Below are 19,865 nucleotides of genomic sequence, written 5' to 3' on the forward strand. Positions count from 1 at the left end.
GTGCTCCTGCTCCAGGTAGTTTACCTATTGGAGGACGAGAGTCTGACACACATTTTAAGGCTCTTAAAATATTTAGTTTCATAAATTATTTTATTTTTTCTATGAATAAAAAATTAACGTTTGAATTTTTATGCACAAAAAGAAAATATCAAATTGAAGTTATAGAACTATGTTTCATAAGAAGCGTGTCAAATAATAATAACATAAATGAGTGATAAAATGGGGAAAATTTGTGCTCTCAAAATTCAGAACATGCTCTTTAAGGGATCGGATTGGTATACGAAGTGTTAAAATCGGCCCATCATGATTTATTATTATTATTACTATTTTAATATTCATACCATAAATTCAGTGTTGTAAAAAATGGGAATCGGACTTGGTCGGTGAAGACACCGTCCAGAGATTAATGGGGTAAGCGGGGATTAATCAGAATGATTAATCGGATAATTAATCAAAATTAATTAAATATTATTTATAAATTTATATACAATTATTATATTATACTCCCTCCGTCCCCCTCATTTGTTTACATTGGGGATGGGGGCTCGGCACGTATTCTAATGCTCTCATAAAACATAGTCCGATAAATTATTTTGAACTTTTTTTCTTCTGAATAAAATTTTGATGTTTATATTTTTATAAAAAAAAAATTTCTATAAATAAGTTATAGAATTATGTTATATAGGCGTCTTAAAATACATGTCGAGCAGTGTAAAAAATTATCAAGAAATGAGAGGGACAGAGGGTGTATATTTTATAAAATCAAAATAGGATTAATTAATATATCACAAAAATATTATTTTTATCATATATATAACAAATATTATCAATAAATTTGGGAAAAAATAATATATGTTTTTTTGGTTTTTACACAAAAATCTACATCTTTTTTTATTTTAAATTGTAATTAAATTAATTTTAATTTTTCACAAAAAAAAATAATTTTTTTATCATTGAACAACTTTTGGCCGATTTTTGACCGATTATACCGATTTTTGGAAAAAAATGATTTTAAACCCGATCAACGCTTAATCAGACGGAACCCGTCCGAACAACGATTAGTCGGCGATTAATCCCGATTAATCACCGACTTGTAGGAAATAAGTAACAAATCAAAATTATCTAAATAAATCATTTAAACTCCCAATTTATTATGTTATAAGCAGTGTTCTGAAAGCCGGCGATTAATCGTTGTTCGGACGGAAAACGTCTCGATTAATCGTTTATCGGATAAAAAATCATTTTTTTGAAAAAATCGATCAAAAGTCGGTAAAATCGGTCAAAAATCGGTCAATTATAAAAATAATATTTTTTTATTAAAATATATCAATTCTAAATTTATTGTTTAATGGGACTTTAAAATTTTGAATTGAATGCCAATGTTTACTACTCACAGTCACAGTACCTGCTGCTCACTCAGAATTCAAAAGCTCAGATATTTACAATCTAGGGTTTCATTAAACCCTAAAATTAGCGAAGAATCGTTGCAGAGGAGATGTATAATGGGTCCGGCGACGGCGAAGCCTCGGCTTCGAAGAAGATCCCGCCGGCCACTTCCATGCTTTGGAACCGAAAGCTTCGGCGCTTCATCGAATGTGGCACCGGTCGAGCTTTAATGGGTATACATTTAGCTTTTCAGTGATTTTATCTTTTTTACTCGAACTTTGTCTGATTGAACGAATAATGCAGAACTAATTAAAAGTACAAATAGCGAGTAGAAAAAGGCAAGTACAGGTATAAAATTATATCCGTGGTCAAATGAAATATACGTTATTTGAGGATGAACAACGAGCAAACTATTTCGTGAACTTCAATTTGAAAATCTCTCATCAGCAGAAAGAAGATTTTCGAGTAGATAGAAAGAAGACTTTTCGAAATATTCTCTTATTACAGTTGCCTAGTTGAACAGGATTTCGGGACTTGTTTAGTCCTTGATCCGGATATACATATAGCGTGGAAGTAGTAAATGCTAGCAGCTAAAAAGATTTGCTTTTTTTTTTGCCTCTATTATAGCTTCTTGAACATATATAGAATATGGAATTATATAAAAGACTGCCCAAACTAACTCATATACGTCCTTGAATTTGGATAGTAGTCTGGATATGGATAGTATATCATTGCAATTTATTAGCTTGCGCTTGTATTATACTTTTCCACCCAGTAACTTAACTGGTTGGGTTTTGTCTCCTTATAGAGCTCGAAACAAAAAGAACTTTGCTAGATATGTTTAAAGAGAAGCAACAAAAGAATGCTGAATCTGGCTCCCTACCAAGCTTTTATAAGAAGGTATGCTTGGATATGTATAGGCCAGATTATTTTGTTTGCGAAATAAAAATTACGATCATGCTATACATCAGATATTGCTCATGTGTAAAGATTCTTCTCTGTCTGATGCTCCTTGTTGCATTATTATCTCTAGTAGTTTCTCCTGTTCTCTTATCGTATCCAAATTTCTACTGATCAGAAACCTGAAGATGGTTATATCAGCCACAGGGTCCAGAGGCTAGAAAAATGTCGTTTTAAGAAAGTATTTGTTCACATGTTTTGTCTCTTGTTTGAGTATTTACTTACAACATTGCTTAATAGTTTTATTTGTGGCCGAAAAGTTAAAAAGTTATTAAACATTATCATTTGCTTGGGAGGATTTACTTGTCATTAGCGAGGATCTGAACTCTTTTTGCAGTAAGGAATTGAACTCTCTCTCTCTCTCTCTCTCTCTCTCTGCATTGATTAAATCAGTTCCCTATTATACAAGTACTGTCCTAACTGCACAATGTGATTGCTTTCACCAGTCAGTATGTTGTATAGAATGTCATATATAGTAGTAATTGCTATAAACAAATTGTTCAATTGTGCAGAAGCAATCAGATCTTTTGCTGAACGCTGATGATTTAGATGCTATGTGGGTGTGTTTAAGACAGAATTGTGTTATTGATGATGCCACTGGTGCTGAAAAGGTTTGGGCACTTGCATCAAATATTTATGTTGTGTTTGCTTAAGGTGAATGAATTTGGAAGGACTGAAATGAAATTAGAACTATATTATCGACAGTTATTCAAAAATTTCATTCCTTACACCCTAAACTAGAATTCTCATTCCCAATTCAAGAAGGAATGATCTATTCTTTCATATACCCAATTATTTCTCAAATCTCAAGATAACAATTTTGCACTCATTTTTTTTTTCAAACATCCTATCTCTGATATATTCTTTTATTTCTACTCATTCCATTCTCCCCAACCAACACAACGTTATTGTTTGTTAAATGATCCTTATGCTTGGAGACTACTGCATGTTAAACTATATCTTATCTTCACTCATTAGATTTTATTGTATATGTAGTATCTTATGAATATGCAACTGTTTTACTGGTTCTTCATCTAAGTTCAGTTCCTTCCCAACCTCTTCTGCTTTCATCCCCAATTTATTCCATTACAAATATAGTTGACATTTTTTTATATTTTATTGTAGTATCATTTCTCAAAATGAATTTTCATGTAACTGGCAACATTATTCTTTCAAGAAGAAGTGAGAAGAAGAAAGCAGCAGAGTGGTAAGATGATGTTTATATATAGATAAGATATATAAGCCCAGAGATTGTATCCTAGTTGACACGTTTAAGCAAACAGAGTAGGATAGTACCTTCATTAGCAAAGCTTCCTATTTTCTCCAGATTAATTCACTTTTCGTGTGATGATTAGTTGATATTATTCCCAACCATTTTGTTAACTTCTTTTCTCATTAAGCGTTCTCTAAAAATTAGGATTATCACTTTTTCTTTATTTTTGTACTATATAGGACAGGGATCTAAATTTCTGATTATGCTAATCATGTCTTCTTTTGCTACTTCTTTTAGATGAACTATGAAGATTTTTGCCACATTGCCTCTGAATGTACAGAACAGATGGGCTCTAAATGTCGGCGGTTCTTTAGCCCTTCAAATTTCATGAAGTTCGAGAAAGATGAGTCAGGAAGAATTGCTATTCTGCCCTTTTATCTTTACGTAATGCGTATGGTGGGTGTTGATTCTTTGACATTAGCAGTTAGTGTTATTGAAATTGTAACTTTACAATTGGAATTAGCAGTTAATGTTATTGAAATTGTAACTTTACAAAATGATGCTGTTTGACCACATTTGTATATGCGGTTGCTTAACTTTGGTTAGGAACTGGAAAGGGAATACAAAAAATATTAATAATGTTAGCTTCACATCGGAGATTATATGAATCTATAAACATGAAAACAAGATAAGAGATGTGAATTGTACAGTACTGTACTATAACTCTTGCTCTCTCTCTCTCTCTCTCTCACACACACACACACACACACACACGCAAACACTTTCCGTCAGGTACTTATTATTCTCATTATTATTCAGGTTTCACTTACCCAGGTAAGGATTGACATGAGTGAGCTTGATGAAGATTCTGATGGATTTCTTCAACCTCATGTAGGGCTGTTCTACTTTTGAATCGCTACTATTTGATAATATTAGTGTAGTTTATGTTCCTCAAACGGGACCTTCCAAATTCAAGTTGCTGGTAGCATAGCACACTTAGTTTGCATGATTATATTTGTTTAGCGTTATATTTTTATTTATTACAGCAAATGAAGACCTACATAAGTGGGCTTATTCCTAATCTGGCACAACTTAGAGACATGCCTGAAGCCTTTATTTCAATGTACTGCTGCATAGCTGCGCACAAATTTTTCTTCTTCTGTGATCCACATAGACGAGGTATGTGCTGCTCAAAGTTTGATTCTAAACATGTTCTGATATATCTTTAGTTCTCTGTAAACATTTTTTTTGATAGTTGCTTCCTGCTAGAGAATGTGCAGCACCTTCTGTTCCTTTGTATTGTTAACCATAAGTCTCGCTTGTGTTATTACTATAAATATTGCACATATGCACCTACTATCTTTCTTTTATTTACCATAATGCTGGATCCTAGAATTACCAAAACACAAGCATTCCAAATGGATTATACGAATATGAATAGAAAGCAGAAGTTAAATGGTTAGATATCAAACTATGCACTTCAATAATGATCACTATTTCGGTACAGTTTGATGACATTTAACCTTTTGTTACCTGGAAAATTCTGTCCGAAACATGTGTTTGTATCTGAGATAAAGTGGATATTATTCTTGTCTGAGACACAGCGGATATAATTCGTATATGAGTCTGATAATTTCTGATACAGATATTGATATAGGCATATCAATATCCTATGATATCCGCATCCGAAATGAAAACATGAGACACACACACACATACAGTTTATAATAGTAATGCATTACAATCAAGTAATTCCTTTGTCCCAACCATTTCTTTACACTTTTCTTGTTGGGATGTCCCTTCCAATTATTTAAATTTCAAAAAAATAGTAAAATTTTATAATATAAAACATAACTACATCCACTATAATCACTTTATTCATTAAATATTAATCGGTCCCACCAATAACCCACTTTTCTTTCTCTTTCACATTACTTTATATATTTTTCTTAATCTCCATGCCCAACCCATCTATTGTCAAATGGGAGGGACGGGAGGAGCAATAACATATTAACATGATACATATTAATATGTAATTTATGGTATGTTCATTAATATATATTTTTTGAGATGTATTATGTGTAGACATTTCTAAAATATACAGTATAGATATAAGATGTTAATATATCATTATGTTAAAAATATCATATTTTAACTCTTATTATTTTTATATAAATAGTCTGAGCTGTTTCTCCATTAACTTAAAAAAAATATGCCCAAATTAAAACAAATTCGGATGTTATCTGGATCTGTATATTACTTGTCAGGTTTCAGATTCAATTTTTTTTTTTTGAATATTTTCAGATTTGGATTTGGATTCTTATACAGAATCGTATTTTCAAAACCGCTTCGGATAAAGAATCGGATTTCTGAATTCCGATTCGAATACAAGCAGATCCATATCCAAATTATCTATACGAAAGTCCTATATCGTGTGAATTTCTAATTATTTGACATATTTTGGCCTACAATAAGTGTTGTCCAAAACGTATATTTGTGGCTAAATGAAGATTCAAGGTACTAGAGCTTTCAATTAAATACACATTCCTAAGTCAGCTCGGGGAAGTTTTATTCTTTTATTCACAGATTTTAGTTTTAGAATTCAAATTTCATCCAGCAATTGTTTAAATATTCTCAAAAAAGATAACAGGGCCTTTGTTTCTCTCTCAACTTTGGACATTGATCTCCTAAAAGTCTCTGTAGAAAGGGTTTTACATGTCAAGCAGGTATTTTGGTCACACACAAAGATATTAAGCACATGTACATTAAAACCTCAAGACGTTATAACTTCTTCTAAAATTTAAGAATTTAAGGGAAGCAGATTGTTTTTCACTGATGTTTTAACAGTGTTTTTAAAATTTTGATATAGTATAGCTGAAAGATTAAAAAATTTCTAATGAAATATGATATAGGCAAAAAAAAAATATGAAAACCTGATTTCAGAAAGTCGTTCAGATTGGGGAGTTGCCGACCCGGATGAATCTTTTCCTATAATTTCAGTTGGATTTATGTAACATGGGTTTGTTATATAAAGTGCGTTATTTTTAGCCACCTCTTTTTATGGCCATAACATCAGTATAGCCGTTAATGTTTATTCCGTCTTTATAGTCCATTTATAGGGATGCTAGAGCCTAGATGCACCCGATATGTAGACTGTTAAAATTTTATTTTACTTGTAGGCAAAGCATGCATAAAGAAATTGCTGCTCAGTAACGCTCTTCAGGAATTAATAGAGCTGCAAGAGGTAATTTTTGGTACATCACTCCACATTCTCAGTTGTATAACTTATCTAGACTGTTGTGATTCACACTAGAGGGCCCAATACAGATAGAATTAGGGGTGGTTGCGCTCTATACTGTTAGACTGTAAATATTTAATATTATGCAACGGCATTTGTACCTACATATTTATTAAGATTTAGTACCTTTTGAAGGGTCATTACTGAATTTGATGACAGAAGATGTACAAGGTTACTATCGTCTATTAATCGTAGAATGTGGGTGGTGTTTGGCTGGGTTTAAAAGCCCAGCTTCTGACTTGTAAGTCGGAATCAGCTTATTAATAAATATGTTCCTTTCACTTCTGTATAGTGATAGTTGTCAAAGTTAACTTATACTGACAGTTGATCTGGCCTTATTTCCACAACAAAGTGGGTGTTGTAACTTTCAAAATTTGGTGGCACAATAAAACATGTCTAACTAGTTTATATAATATATATAGAATCATATATGACTAATGAATTTAGCTGATGGGAAATCCTTATTCTATCATTAGCATTTGCAAGTTTAAAGCATTGTATCATATTCATACTTGTGGTTCTTACATTGCATCATTGCAGGAAAGTGAGGAAGAAGTGACTGACACCGAACAAGCAGAGAACTGGTTTTCATTGACATCAGCACAACGTATATGTGGTAAGCTTTTCATTCTCTTTTCTTCGTTGCATGTTAAATCTGCTTGTTTCTTTTCTTTATGCCATGGACTTAATCTAATTTGTTTCTGCTAAGTAATGAGTTGCATTATCTTGATTGTGGAGATGGATTTAAAATTTATAGTTGAAAGAGAAGTCGACTGCCTGGTATAGGAACAGTGTAACACTGTCTTAGTTGGCCAGTGGATGACTAGGTTGCTTTTGATATGTATATGTACATAAATGCATTTCACTTTTTACAAGAGACACATGAGAGGAAATCATTCATGCAATTTCGCATTACCTTGCTGTTGTAATATCACATAGGGGGTGCTAAAGTTTTTTTTTCCCCCCTGGACATCATATTTCCCGTAATGAAGTGCTCCTTGTTTTGAGAATTGGAATTTGTAAATTGAAAGAAGGTTTGTCTTTTCGTCTAACCTTTCTCTCGATTTATAGTCATTATATCTGTTTGTGGAATAAGTGATGATCAAAAGGTTCTTGCTCAGATAATCCTTGAGCTTAGGTTATAATTTTATTGGATCATTGTGGTTCTAGTATGAATCTGATGTTATAATAGATTCATAGTCATAGGGTCTTAACAAGAGAATAAAAAATGTCCAATGTATACTGCTCTTTTATTACTCTTTCTTTAAGGAATTTTTGTATCACTCTTATTTTGCTTATATTCTCTATATAAGTTCTGCAGATATGTTTCTTGCCCTCGATAAAGATATGAGCGGTACATTAAACAAGCACGAACTCCGAGCATATGCAGATGGAACTTTGACAGATATATTCATTGAGAGAGGTATGATCCACTTTAATTTGCTAGGAAATTGTCAAGAGTGATCTGAAATGCAGTGCACGAACATTTTCCGGTCACGAACTGCAGTATTTCCAAGAAATTTAAAAGTAGTATGGTTTAATAATAGAAATAAATTCGTTTGTTTCCCTGCTCCTGTTTCTATTGAAAAAAGAGTGTTTTTCTGGTCACTCTTTGGTGGGAATGGGGCTGTATTTATTTATGGTCTTTCTGAAAATTTCTTGCAAGAGAACTTTTGATTTGACAGAAATCAATTTGCAAATTTATTGAAACTCTCATGAACTATAATAATAAAGCACTATATATAATAATTAGCTTTCCTAATTAGATGCAGATTCCAGTAGCCAATATTTTAAATTAAAAATAAAAAATGATATGCCAACGAAACTGGCTTCCATTTTTCCAAAGTCTCTTTGGGCTCTGGACCGGTTGTCCTGCATCTCTTTTAGCTTTAAATGGTCAATCTTTCACTGATTTATTTCTATACAGAACAACTTTGATAGTTAGGATATCGTCCTGTTTGCCTGTCTACAATGTTTAAAGGGATGAATGTCAAGGAATGCTTAATCTATGTCTTGCAGTTTGCTCATGCATTTCTGTATGCTTAGTGCTTAAAAATATTACTTGTTGTCAAAGAAAGCTTAATCCATTTACGCAGCTTGACTTGTGTTGTAGTCCCCACTTCCCATTTGAATACCCTCAGGACCAGTGAAATATTTAGGCATTGCAAATTGAAAATTTTTCCACTAGATACTGGACGTGCATCCCAGTTTTATTAGAGCGCTCCTAATGCTGACTGTGTTATTTTGGACATATCTTGAACATGTCAGGTTTCTGAATGTCATAAAGGGTCCTACATCAGTTTCTGAAAATGCTAATTATTATATTAGGAATTTTTAGTTATGTTGATTAAAATTGATTTGAAATTTCAGTGTTTATGATACTAAGGTAAGTTCATTGATTGGTGAGTGGTGACTAGTAAAAAATGTGGAAACTTGTTTCCTTTATTTGTTTTCATTCTGATTCTTACATATCACACTTGAATCCTTCATATGTTTTTCTTTGTGTAATTTTTGTGACATCTGTATTTAATAGGTTATGTATTTTTTATACTGGGTTTTGCCTTCAGTTCACCTATTTCTATTAATATTAATAGCTTTCGACGAGCATATCGGTCGTGGAAAAAATGGAGGTAATGGTCGTGAGATGGACTTCGAAAACTTTCTTGACTTTGTTTTGGCCCTAAAAAACAAAGATACCGAAGAGGGATTGACATATTTGTTCCGTTGTCTCGATCTCCATGGAAGGGGATTTCTCACTACAGCTGATATTCACACACTCTTCAGGTTAACACAATAACACTTGCAGACTGGTTATTTTAATGTCAGTCCAATTTTTTTATCCTACAATGTTTGGATCATGAGCACGATTAGAGTTTTTAGTTTCTAACAATTTATAGTGAGAACTATTGTTTAAATGTCTGAGTGGAAGAAAAGAAGGGGAGCATCTCTAGTCTTAGATGTTGCCTGATAGAAGCTTCCTATAAAAATTTCTGTAATTTCCTGCTTGTGTCTTTTAAGAAAATTCACAGGCCTCTAGTTACAAGATACAATGAGAAAAATAATCCTCACAAGTGTTTGAGTTATATATGTTTTTCAGTTTTCTTATCATTGTTTGAGCTGAAGAGAGTTAATTTTTGGATGCGATGCAGGGATGTACATCGAAAGTGGATAGACGGTGGGAATTATGAGCTGTGTATTGAAGATGTACGGGATGAAATATGGGATATGGTGAAGCCAGCTGACCCTTTAAGAATTCCACTAGCAGATTTGTTATCTTGCAAACAGGGTGGTACAGTTGCCAGCATGCTCATAGACGTCCGCGGTTTCTGGGCTCATGACAATAGAGAGAATCTTCTCCAAGAAGAGGAAGAACCAGAAGAAGAATGAGACTATCTTAATTGTGGCTAGAATTCAGTTTGTACACTGTGTTGTAGGGGTTTCTGAATGCTGATTGACAACTAGGTTAACTTGTAGTAGAACACTACTGTGGGCACTGACTTAAAACTAAATATTAGAACTACTGCGGCCGCTGACTTAAAACCGAATATTCTGTATGTTGTAAATCTAAAGTGTATGTAGGATGGCTGTGCAGATGAAGTGCAGAGAAGGAATCAGATCCTTTCTTATGATGCTAATATCGATCTATAGGGCCTGTTAATGTTATGTACCACTTATATGTCGAATGTCTTGCTTAGAGAAGTGAGAAGCAGTTTATTGTTATCGTTTAGGTGAAGAAGTCATGAGACGATTTCCGAAGTTACAGATCCTCACTTGTTTTACGGACTTAATTTTTTTTGGGAATTTGATTTTTTTATAAAATTGTATAGATCACTTCGAAGTTAATTAAATAATTTTTAACTTGTAACTAAAATTAAATATAAATTTTAACTTATAAGTAACTTTGAATTACGTAAATTGAATATAATTTTAACTTAATAACTTTCTACTTTTAAGCAACAAACAATTTTCAAAAATTAAGTTAAACAATCTCATAACATTGGCGTTTTTATAGTGACAGTTTTATTTGGGAGGTTTTGACAGTTTTAAAAGAAAACCAATCTTGTCTATACAAAGAATGCATGCTACCTGGGGTTGTTTTCGTGACAGTTTAAAAAGAAAACCAATTTTTTTTATACAAAGAATGCATGCTGCTCCATACTTATTTACTCCATTTTTATCATTATTACTCACGTTTAGTTAAACATGAAGCTATTTACATTTATGTTAGGTATTGCATTCGAAATAGATGTTAATTACCTATCGAGAGCAACTGTTCTTTGCATGCAAACTAGATTCCTCACTTGGTTCAAACTCATTAATTTGGTACATGATGAGATTCACATCTTTAATTCGATTATATATAGATATATTGATAGTCATCCAAAAATTTGTATTACTTTTTGAATATAAAAAGATAACTATTAATATATTTGGATAACTCTTCTGAGTTGGACTCACTAAAAAATATAATCACGGTTACATTATTATCACATCAAAGCTTTTTTTACGAGATTTTCTGATTATTAAATTTTGGCTCAAAAACTATTTGTAAGTAAAAGAGGTCCTCCATACTATTATTATAAAAAGTTATTTTTCAACTTTTACGTCCCGACTTGCTCGGCAACTCCTCCTACCAAATATCATTACTGCCCTTCCCCTACACATTTTTGCAATCTTCTCCCTTGCTGAAAACTCAACAAAAATATGATGTTTTATATCAAACTGCCTGCTCATTGCGTCAAAATATCTCACTTGACTCGCTCATCTCATTAGCGATTCATTTAAGCCATTATAAACAAAATATATATCATTTTACCCACAATACTATTCATACATTTATACTTAAACATTTATCAAAAATTAAACATTTATTTTTTTTTTACAAAACCACCTCGAGTAACTTCATAATTGTCTCTGCTATTTATCAAAATAATTTGGGAATTAAAAAGCAACATAGCTATTTATGAAAAAAATATTTAGTAATAAATATATATTTATGTGATCTCCCTAACTATGTTGCTTTAGAAAATTCTAAATTATTTTGATAAATACTAGAGACAATTATGAAGGTACTCGAGGTGGTTTTGTAATAAAAAAACAAACGGTTGATTTTTTATAAATGATTAAGTAAATAGGTATAAATAGTGATGTGGGTAAAATGATATATATTTGATTTATAGTGGCTTAAACGAGTCCCCGATGAGATGGGTGGGTAAAGTGAGACATTTTGACGAAATGGGTGGCCAGCTTGATATATAACCTCAAATAATATGTGCAAATATGACATATGTATGAAGCTCGCAAAGCAAAACGAACCATGTTCATAATTAGTAAATAACTTATTCATTAAGAGACCACCACATATATTTAGATGGAGAGAGGAGCTTATACAAAAAGCTGACTGCTTCCACATTATCTGAACCAGCCAGCAAGCCCCTATTGATTTGTAAAAAAAAAAAAAAACTCTCTTGATTCCAACATTTGTTTATTATTCCTTAATTATAATTCAAGGCCGGTGACTATATTTGATTTAGACCCACATAGCTCCGGCTCGGGTAAGCATAGGCCTGAGGTTCCGCTGGAGATGAAGACTCATCACCTCATTGGCTCCTCCTACAAGTTCCCCACCTATGAACACGGCTGGCACCACCGGGTTGTGCCCAAGCCTGGCTAATGCGACCTCGATGTCGCGGCCTCGGGGGATCTCATCCAGCTCGTAAACAACTGGACTCACTCCGAAATCCTGCAGGAGAGACTTGACAGTGTGGCTTATGCAGCAACTGGTTTTACTGAATATGACCACTGGCCTTTGGGACACCATTTTTGTGACACTCTCCATTGGTTAAGAAGAAAAAATGATGTAAATAAGAGCTAATTAGTAGAGTACTTTGGTGTAAGATTGAAGAGTTATTGTAAGTTGTGTTGAAGTTGAAGAAGGCTAGAGGGGTTTATATAGGATTAATGGTGAGAGTGGTGTATTGTGACGAGGAGAATGCATGGGAATGTGTTCTTGTTGATAGTTTTGGTCGATTCTGATTAAAGGCGTCTTGCACTAGCTACACATTGTAAGGTGATAGTGATGGATTTGTTGCACACGTGAAAAGAAAATGCACGATAACGAATCTCTGCATCCAGAAATGCTTGCGTCCAAGTGCCCAATTCTCTCGGGAGGGCTTACTAGGATCGTATTCTAACATTCCCTTTGACTGAAAAACCATTTTTGGAACAATCCTCCAAAACGTCAAAGTGGTTGGAGGATAGTTTACTGGGGATCATATTCTAACATGTTGCTGGTATGAGCCCTTTTATGCATACTTGATAGGACAGAACAAACAGAAAGGATAAGAAGAAAGAAGATTTATCAGGTGAAGGCCGCAAACGTATTATTAGATTTGGCAAGAAGAAAATACGCTAACTAATATCTGCATATGGAGAATTAGAGATGGCTACGTGCGATCGACTGATTATGATATTATCTTATCTATACTATACTATTAAAGCCGAAAGATTAAAAGTTTGGTCGGTCGGTACTTGGGCCAAAATACGGGCCTATCTATATAACTAATTATTCTTTTTAATTTGGACCAAATTACGGGCCTATCTATATAACCAATTAATAATTCTTTTAAAATCGTCGGTACTTGGGTCAAAATACGGGCCTATCTATATAACTAATTATTCTTTTTAATTTGGGCCAAATTACAGGTCGATCTATATAACCAATTAACAATTCTTTTAAAATCGAAACAATAAAAGTTTGATAGGTCAGTACTTGGGCCAAAATACGGGCCTATCTATATAACCAAATATTCTGGACCTATCTATATAACCAATTATCTTTTTTAATTTGGGCTAAAGTACGGGCCTATCGATATAACCAATTAATCCTTTTAATTGAAATATATTACCTTTTTTATATTTTTGACTAAAAAATTTAATCTTCTAAAATAACATTAAGAAACATGGTAATTACTTTTTTTAACTAAAATATATTATCTTTTCATAAATTTTCTAACTAAAAAATTAATCTTTTACAATTAATACGAACATGGGCGACATATTTATACGTAAAGATGTGAGCCAAAAGTCTAAACGTCAAATAATAAAAAATAGAGAGAGTATTATTATATTGTCGGGCGTTCGGTACTTGCACCGAAGTACGGGCCTATCTATATATAAAACCAATTATTCTTTTTAACTAAAATAAATTATCTTTATATATTTATTAGCTAAAAGAACTCAATCTTCTAAAATAATACCGAGCAACATAGTAATTGTCTTTTTAATCAAAACGGGTTATCATTTTTAGATTTTCTAACTAAAAAATCAAGTTTTTACAATTAACACGGACGTCATATATATTAAAAATATAATTATTAATAAATAACATGTGATATTATTAACCAAAAATACATTAATAACATTATTTTTAAATACTCTAATGATCTCACATTAAAAAAAATATTACAAATCTATCATATACTATATATTATTACAATATTAATAAAGCCGAAATAAAAAGTTCACTTGGTCGGTCAGTTAGTAAAGTTGGTGAATGGGTTGGTATTCGACCCACGGAGCTCTTGAATTTATAACATGTTATACTATATTTTTTTTATCATTTATTAAACCAAAACATTAAATTTAAATTAGTATGATGGGTCGGACGGTCGGTATTTGGTTTCATGCGTCTCTTTAAACTATAATATGTTTTATACCATATTATGAATTATTAATAACGAAATATTAAAAAGGTTGATTGGTTAGTTTATATATGAGTTTATAGGCCTTCTTAAATTATAACATGCAAAAAAAAATATTTTAACATTCTCATTAAAATATATATGTTCGACCTAATATTTAATTAGCCATTTGACGGACTTAACTATGAAGAATTTATACAACTGCTAAATAAAATATTTATTTAACCACATTATTCTATCATAATTTTATTTTTACAATAAAATTAGATAAATTTAAGATATATAAAATAAAATAACAAATATGTTAACCGCCCGTGCATTGCACGGGTTATAAGCTAGTATATATATATAATACGTGTGTCATTATGTTGTTGGGAAAACTTGATATTTAGATTAAGTGAGTTGCTCATTTTGGAGAATCCAATTCGAGCGTGATATGACACAAAACTTGGTGTGCTGTTTGAATTTGATATCGAATTTTATCCACAGCCCACATATATCCTTTCTTGTTTTCATGCTCTATGTTCATTGTACCAAACTACCAATTCCATCACTGTCCCGACTCCCGAATATTTAAAATTGCTTGCATTTTAAAACGAATAATGTATTATGAAAAATATTTTGTTGGTGAGATAATCGCTACCTTTCAAAAAATCTTGATCAATATGAAATTTCTTTTTATTGTAGTATATATATAATAACCAATATTATTAAATATAAATAATTATATGATGACAACCATTTTTTGGTATTTGATACTTTTGATTTTTGTAGGTTCTGAGAGAATATAGATTTGTTAGAATGTATACGAATCTATCCAAAATATAAAAATTTAGAGCCCTTATACCACTCTTGTTTGCGTCCAAATGGAGCATGATCGTATAATTCAAATTATTATTTATTTACCGTTATTTCAGATTATCGAGATTTGACTCTAACTCATTTAAAAAATATTAAAATAAATACGCATCTCTAAAGTGTATAAGTTTAATTTATCAAAAATAAGAAGCAAAACTCAAAGTTAGGGGAGAGCATGGCCGGTTCGGCTCGGTTTCGGGATAAAACCGGAACTGCAACTATATATCTTCGGTTTTTAAAATCGAAAACCGCAACCACCGGTTTGGATTCGGTTTCGATTTTGGTTTAAAAACCTCGGTTCGGTTGTAATCGCTCGGTTTCGGTTACAAAACCGACAAATATAAGAATGGAAAATAAAATATGAACGAGACAAATTGATGCACGTAATCTAGACATAATAATTAATCTAACTTGAATATGGTCAAAGAAAAATAAAACTTTTAAGGAAGTCTGATTACATCCTTTGTAGTTTAAGTTTGAACATAATTGATATCCAAAACACAAAAGTTATTTTGATGCATAATTAAAGAGATATTGCAAAGGTTTCGAGATCTTTAAAGATAATTTGATGCATATGGATGAAACAAACAAGCAAATCAGCAGCTGCTGGCTTGGACTCCATGAGTTTGCTGACTTGAGCCATGAAGAGTTTAAGGACAAGTATTTGGGCCTTCCAAGTTGCAGGGATTTAAGTAGTCAAAAACGCAAACTACAGTACTTCTAAACAATCAACCAAAACAGCTCAACACAAATCACCACAAATATTCACCAATGACAAACTATATAATGCAGAATATTAAGCAACATAAATCAAACGACACAAAGATTTATACGTGGAAAACCCCTTCAATGTGAAGAGTAAAAATCACGTGACGTGTGAGGAGTCCACCCTTTCTTCTTCTCTTATTATGATAAAATTGAGGGATAAAGAAACCCAAATCAGTCTTACAAAGGTTCACAACCCACCAACAAGTTCATACATAAGAGACAAAACATCGTAGTAACTAAAATGAGAAAGAAATCACCAAATAATTGAGAGTCTGCCAGCAGCAATCAGTTAGCCATAACTCTCAACCAGAAGCTCAAAACAACGATCCAACCGTTCAGAATATAGCACTGTGAGTCCCCAACAAGCTGTCCAAATTTCAGCCAAAACGGACCACGTTTGCTCCTTGATCCGAACACCTGAAGCAGCTGAGCTCAGTTGTGTTTTAAAACTGTGTTTTTCCTCTTTCTCGACTTTCTGTATTCATTGTCTAATCTTTCTGCTGAGAACAAAACTCAGCACTTAAGTGATAAACAGATCACATATATTGGGCTAAAACTTAGTGGACCAAACCTTAGTTATTTGGGTTTGAATTGTCTGAAAACATAATGAATTTGCAGGTAGTTGCTGGGCATTTTCGACAGTAGCTGTAGTAGAGGGAATAAACCAGATCATGACGGGTGAAAACAGTGCAGTGAAATAAATTATCATGGTTTCTATATTAGAACTAGCAGAAAAGCCTTGAATGATCAGACACCTAAATTGCCACAAAACAGAAAATTTAAAGAAATACACATGCAGTAACACGCAGTAGGAGCACCAGTCTAGCAAGCCATGCCTAAATTCATATTACTAAATACATGATCAGCAGGATTAAATTCATATAATATATATTATATTTATTTATTGAATTAATCGGTTCGGTTCCGGTTTGTTTTCGGTTTTTTGCTCAGCCCTAGCTCAAGTTGACAAAAAAGAAAAAGCACCCCTAACAGAAACATGGGTTTATCGATGATGCCTTTATTTATATATGTACATCCAAAACCTTGTATAATCTATGCTTTTATATAATATTAGGGTTTAGGGTTGGCATCCGCAGCTGATATTAAGTATTAGCCATCCCTTGATTCGTTTTCCGGAAAAAATGACGAATATGAATGATATAAAACCATGCACACATGTTCATGTGTACTGTGTATATATAAAAGATAGTGTCACTCCCTGCGATAACATGTATCAGTTGTTGTTTCTTGATATCAACTAAAAGAATAGTAGATTAATCAATTGGCTATTAGGCTAAATGAATAAGGTCATGTCTCATGCGTACAATGAATAAAACGATACGACATATTCGATAAATAAATAACATGAATCTGTATATAGCTCATGATACAAAATGATGTCATAACTCAAAAGTGTTTTATTGATTATGACCATTTTAAGTAGATGGAGGGAAGCTTATACAAAAAGCTGATGGTTCTCCATAATTTGAACCAAGCAGCAACCCCCTTTTACAACAAAACAAAACTCTCCAGATTACTCACCCTAGAGAGCATACATCACCTTGATTACTCAGTATGATTCCACATTTTTATTTTTATTATTCACTAATTATTGACATAATGTATATGATTTCTCTTAAACCCACATTGCTCCGGCTCGGGTAAGCATAGGCCTCAGGTTCCGCTGCAGGTGAAGACTCATCACCTCATTGGCTCCTCCTACAAGTTCCCCGCCTATGAACACAGCCGGCACCACAGGGTTGTGCCCAAGCTTGGCTAACGCGGCCTCGATGTCGCGGCCTCTTGGGATCTCATCCAGCTCGTAAACAACTGGACTGACCCCGAAATCCTGTAAGAGAGACTTGACAGTGTGGCTTATGCAGCAACTAGTCTTGCTAAATATCACCACCGGCCTCTGGGACACCATTCTTGTAACGCTTTCCATTGCTTAAAAACGGAGGATAATATATTTAAATGGAGCTAGCTAGGTTATGTGTATGAATATGGTGAATTTGAAGAGAGCGAGAGGGGTTTATATAGGATTAATTGGAGGGACTGGTGTATAGTAACACGCGCAAGGAAATGAGAATGTGTTCTTGTTGATATTTTTTTGTTGTTTTTGATTAAAGTGGCCTTGCACTAGCTACATTTTAAGTTGATAGGGATGGATTTGTTGCGCACATGAAAAGAAAATGCACGATAACGAATCTCTGCATACAGAAATGCAGACGTACGTGTTGTTACTGGTATATGATAATATCATGTGTTGCTATCTCTTGATTAATAGTATAACTGGCCTGTCTGTTAAATCCATGATTAGTTGTGGTTCATGTCAACTTGAAGCTATATGATCATGTAGATTTCGATTAGGAAGCATATATGCCGAGTTTTATATGGAGAAAGAATGATTCAATTGCATTTTCTGTGACATGAAGAATCTGTAGGAGTACTTAATGGAACAGAACCAAAAGAAGGGATGATTAAGAACAAACAAGATATTTAAAACCTAACAATCAAGTCCATTGAGGATTTTTAGCCTTCAAATGACACGTTTATAAATGCCTATGGATTCTCAGATATAAAACAAGTTTGATGCAATGGGAAATCAGATTCCAAAAACGACTTGAAAATATTTACAGCTTCAACAAATTAAATACGGATTTGGTCCAAAGTCACATGTACTTGGATGACAGCCACTCCCGCAGTGTTTCATTGTTAAAATTCGCGCAATGAAGTATTGCGGGAGTCTAATTTGATTGGTTGTCATCCAAGTATGGATGCGGAACGTCTACCTATTGAGTTCTTTACGTCATAAATCAGTTGTATTGTAGATAGATAACAACACACTATAGATGGATAACAATCTGAGAAAAGTCGAGGAGCATATTTTAAAATGGCCTGCACAATCGTTTTCATATAGAGGATACAAAACTCAAAAGGTGAATGAAATATTCTACTAAATCTTTCTCATAACACACTTTAAGCAGATTGTATATATGCGAAAAAGATAAGAATGAAAACAATCGACAGAATTTGGAAAAAGTTGTATAACTTTAAGATATTTCAGATAATGCTCAACTGAGAATCATACTGAAAACAAGAATCGTAAGACAGAAAACTAAGTTAATAATTTTTGTGGTTTATTTAGATTAAGATTTATCAAACATGAATTATACCAGCGCTAGACGGGGTCATTTTCCCCGTCTAGTGATTAAAAAGCGCTAGACGTATTAAAAATTTGTTATAATCATGGCCGCTGGATATTCATCTAACGGCCCAAAATGTGTGGGTCATTTAACAGCTCTTTGGCAATCATATGTCAGGGACCGTTACCCTAAGAATCAGATGCTTTTATTGATAGTAATATATACATTTCATGTTATAATATTTTAAAAAACAACATAAAGGCTGTTGTCAAATGTCAATACATTATGAAGCCTGTTGTTCATACAAGATGTAATATAAGCAATGCAGGAGATAACAAATATAAGGTTAAAGCCTCTTAAACTGCAGTCTAATCAAAACAGATCCAGCTTACAATCACAACTGATCAGACCCATAATTACACTACTAAGAATTTATGCATGACAGAAGACAACTTACACACATGCAGGTTCCAACTAGTACTCCAAAAGTAGTTTAAACTTTAAACAACATTCAAATCGCCTAAGAAGATAGC

At 33.0% G+C, this 19,865-nt stretch overlaps 3 protein-coding genes and 1 non-coding gene across 5 annotated transcripts; 2 read left to right on the top strand and 2 right to left on the bottom strand.

The window, feature by feature from the left end:
• The first annotated feature begins 1,382 nt into the window (after positions 1 to 1,382).
• Positions 1,383 to 10,520, top strand: LOC108225880 (probable serine/threonine-protein phosphatase 2A regulatory subunit B'' subunit TON2). Of its 2 annotated transcripts, XM_017400837.2 has the most exons (11): positions 1,383 to 1,619; positions 2,195 to 2,286; positions 2,859 to 2,957; positions 3,857 to 4,015; positions 4,379 to 4,450; positions 4,606 to 4,738; positions 6,739 to 6,803; positions 7,398 to 7,473; positions 8,179 to 8,280; positions 9,452 to 9,641; positions 10,007 to 10,520. In XM_017400837.2, exons 1-11 carry the CDS (start codon positions 1,496 to 1,498, stop codon positions 10,242 to 10,244), a joined length of 1,350 nt encoding a protein of 449 aa, XP_017256326.1. In that variant the 5' UTR covers positions 1,383 to 1,495; the 3' UTR covers positions 10,245 to 10,520. The 2 variants fall into 2 exon arrangements, with proteins under 2 accessions (XP_017256326.1, XP_063937578.1); XM_064081508.1 differs by lacking the exon at positions 2,195 to 2,286 and having other exon boundaries at positions 1,481 to 1,619.
• Positions 9,794 to 9,909, top strand: LOC135149983 (small nucleolar RNA snoR104). The gene has a single exon (XR_010288338.1). It is a non-coding gene; the product is annotated as a small nucleolar RNA snoR104 (small nucleolar RNA).
• Positions 10,521 to 12,175: 1,655 nt separating the features above from the next.
• Positions 12,176 to 12,791, bottom strand: LOC108226638 (monothiol glutaredoxin-S2). The gene has a single exon (XM_017401633.2). It carries the CDS (start codon positions 12,694 to 12,696, stop codon positions 12,388 to 12,390), a length of 309 nt encoding a protein of 102 aa, XP_017257122.1. The 5' UTR covers positions 12,697 to 12,791; the 3' UTR covers positions 12,176 to 12,387.
• Positions 12,792 to 17,541: 4,750 nt separating this feature from the next.
• On the bottom strand, positions 17,542 to 18,258 carry LOC108226650 (monothiol glutaredoxin-S2). Its single transcript, XM_017401644.2, has one exon. The coding sequence runs from the start codon at positions 18,129 to 18,131 to the stop codon at positions 17,823 to 17,825; it is 309 nt and encodes a 102-aa protein (XP_017257133.1). The 5' UTR covers positions 18,132 to 18,258; the 3' UTR covers positions 17,542 to 17,822.
• Between the last annotated feature and the right edge of the window lie 1,607 nt (positions 18,259 to 19,865).

The sequence above is a fragment of the Daucus carota genome, chromosome 1 (genome assembly GCF_001625215.2).
Source record: "Daucus carota subsp. sativus chromosome 1, DH1 v3.0, whole genome shotgun sequence".
In the NCBI taxonomy this organism is placed as follows: Eukaryota; Viridiplantae; Streptophyta; class Magnoliopsida; order Apiales; family Apiaceae; genus Daucus; species Daucus carota.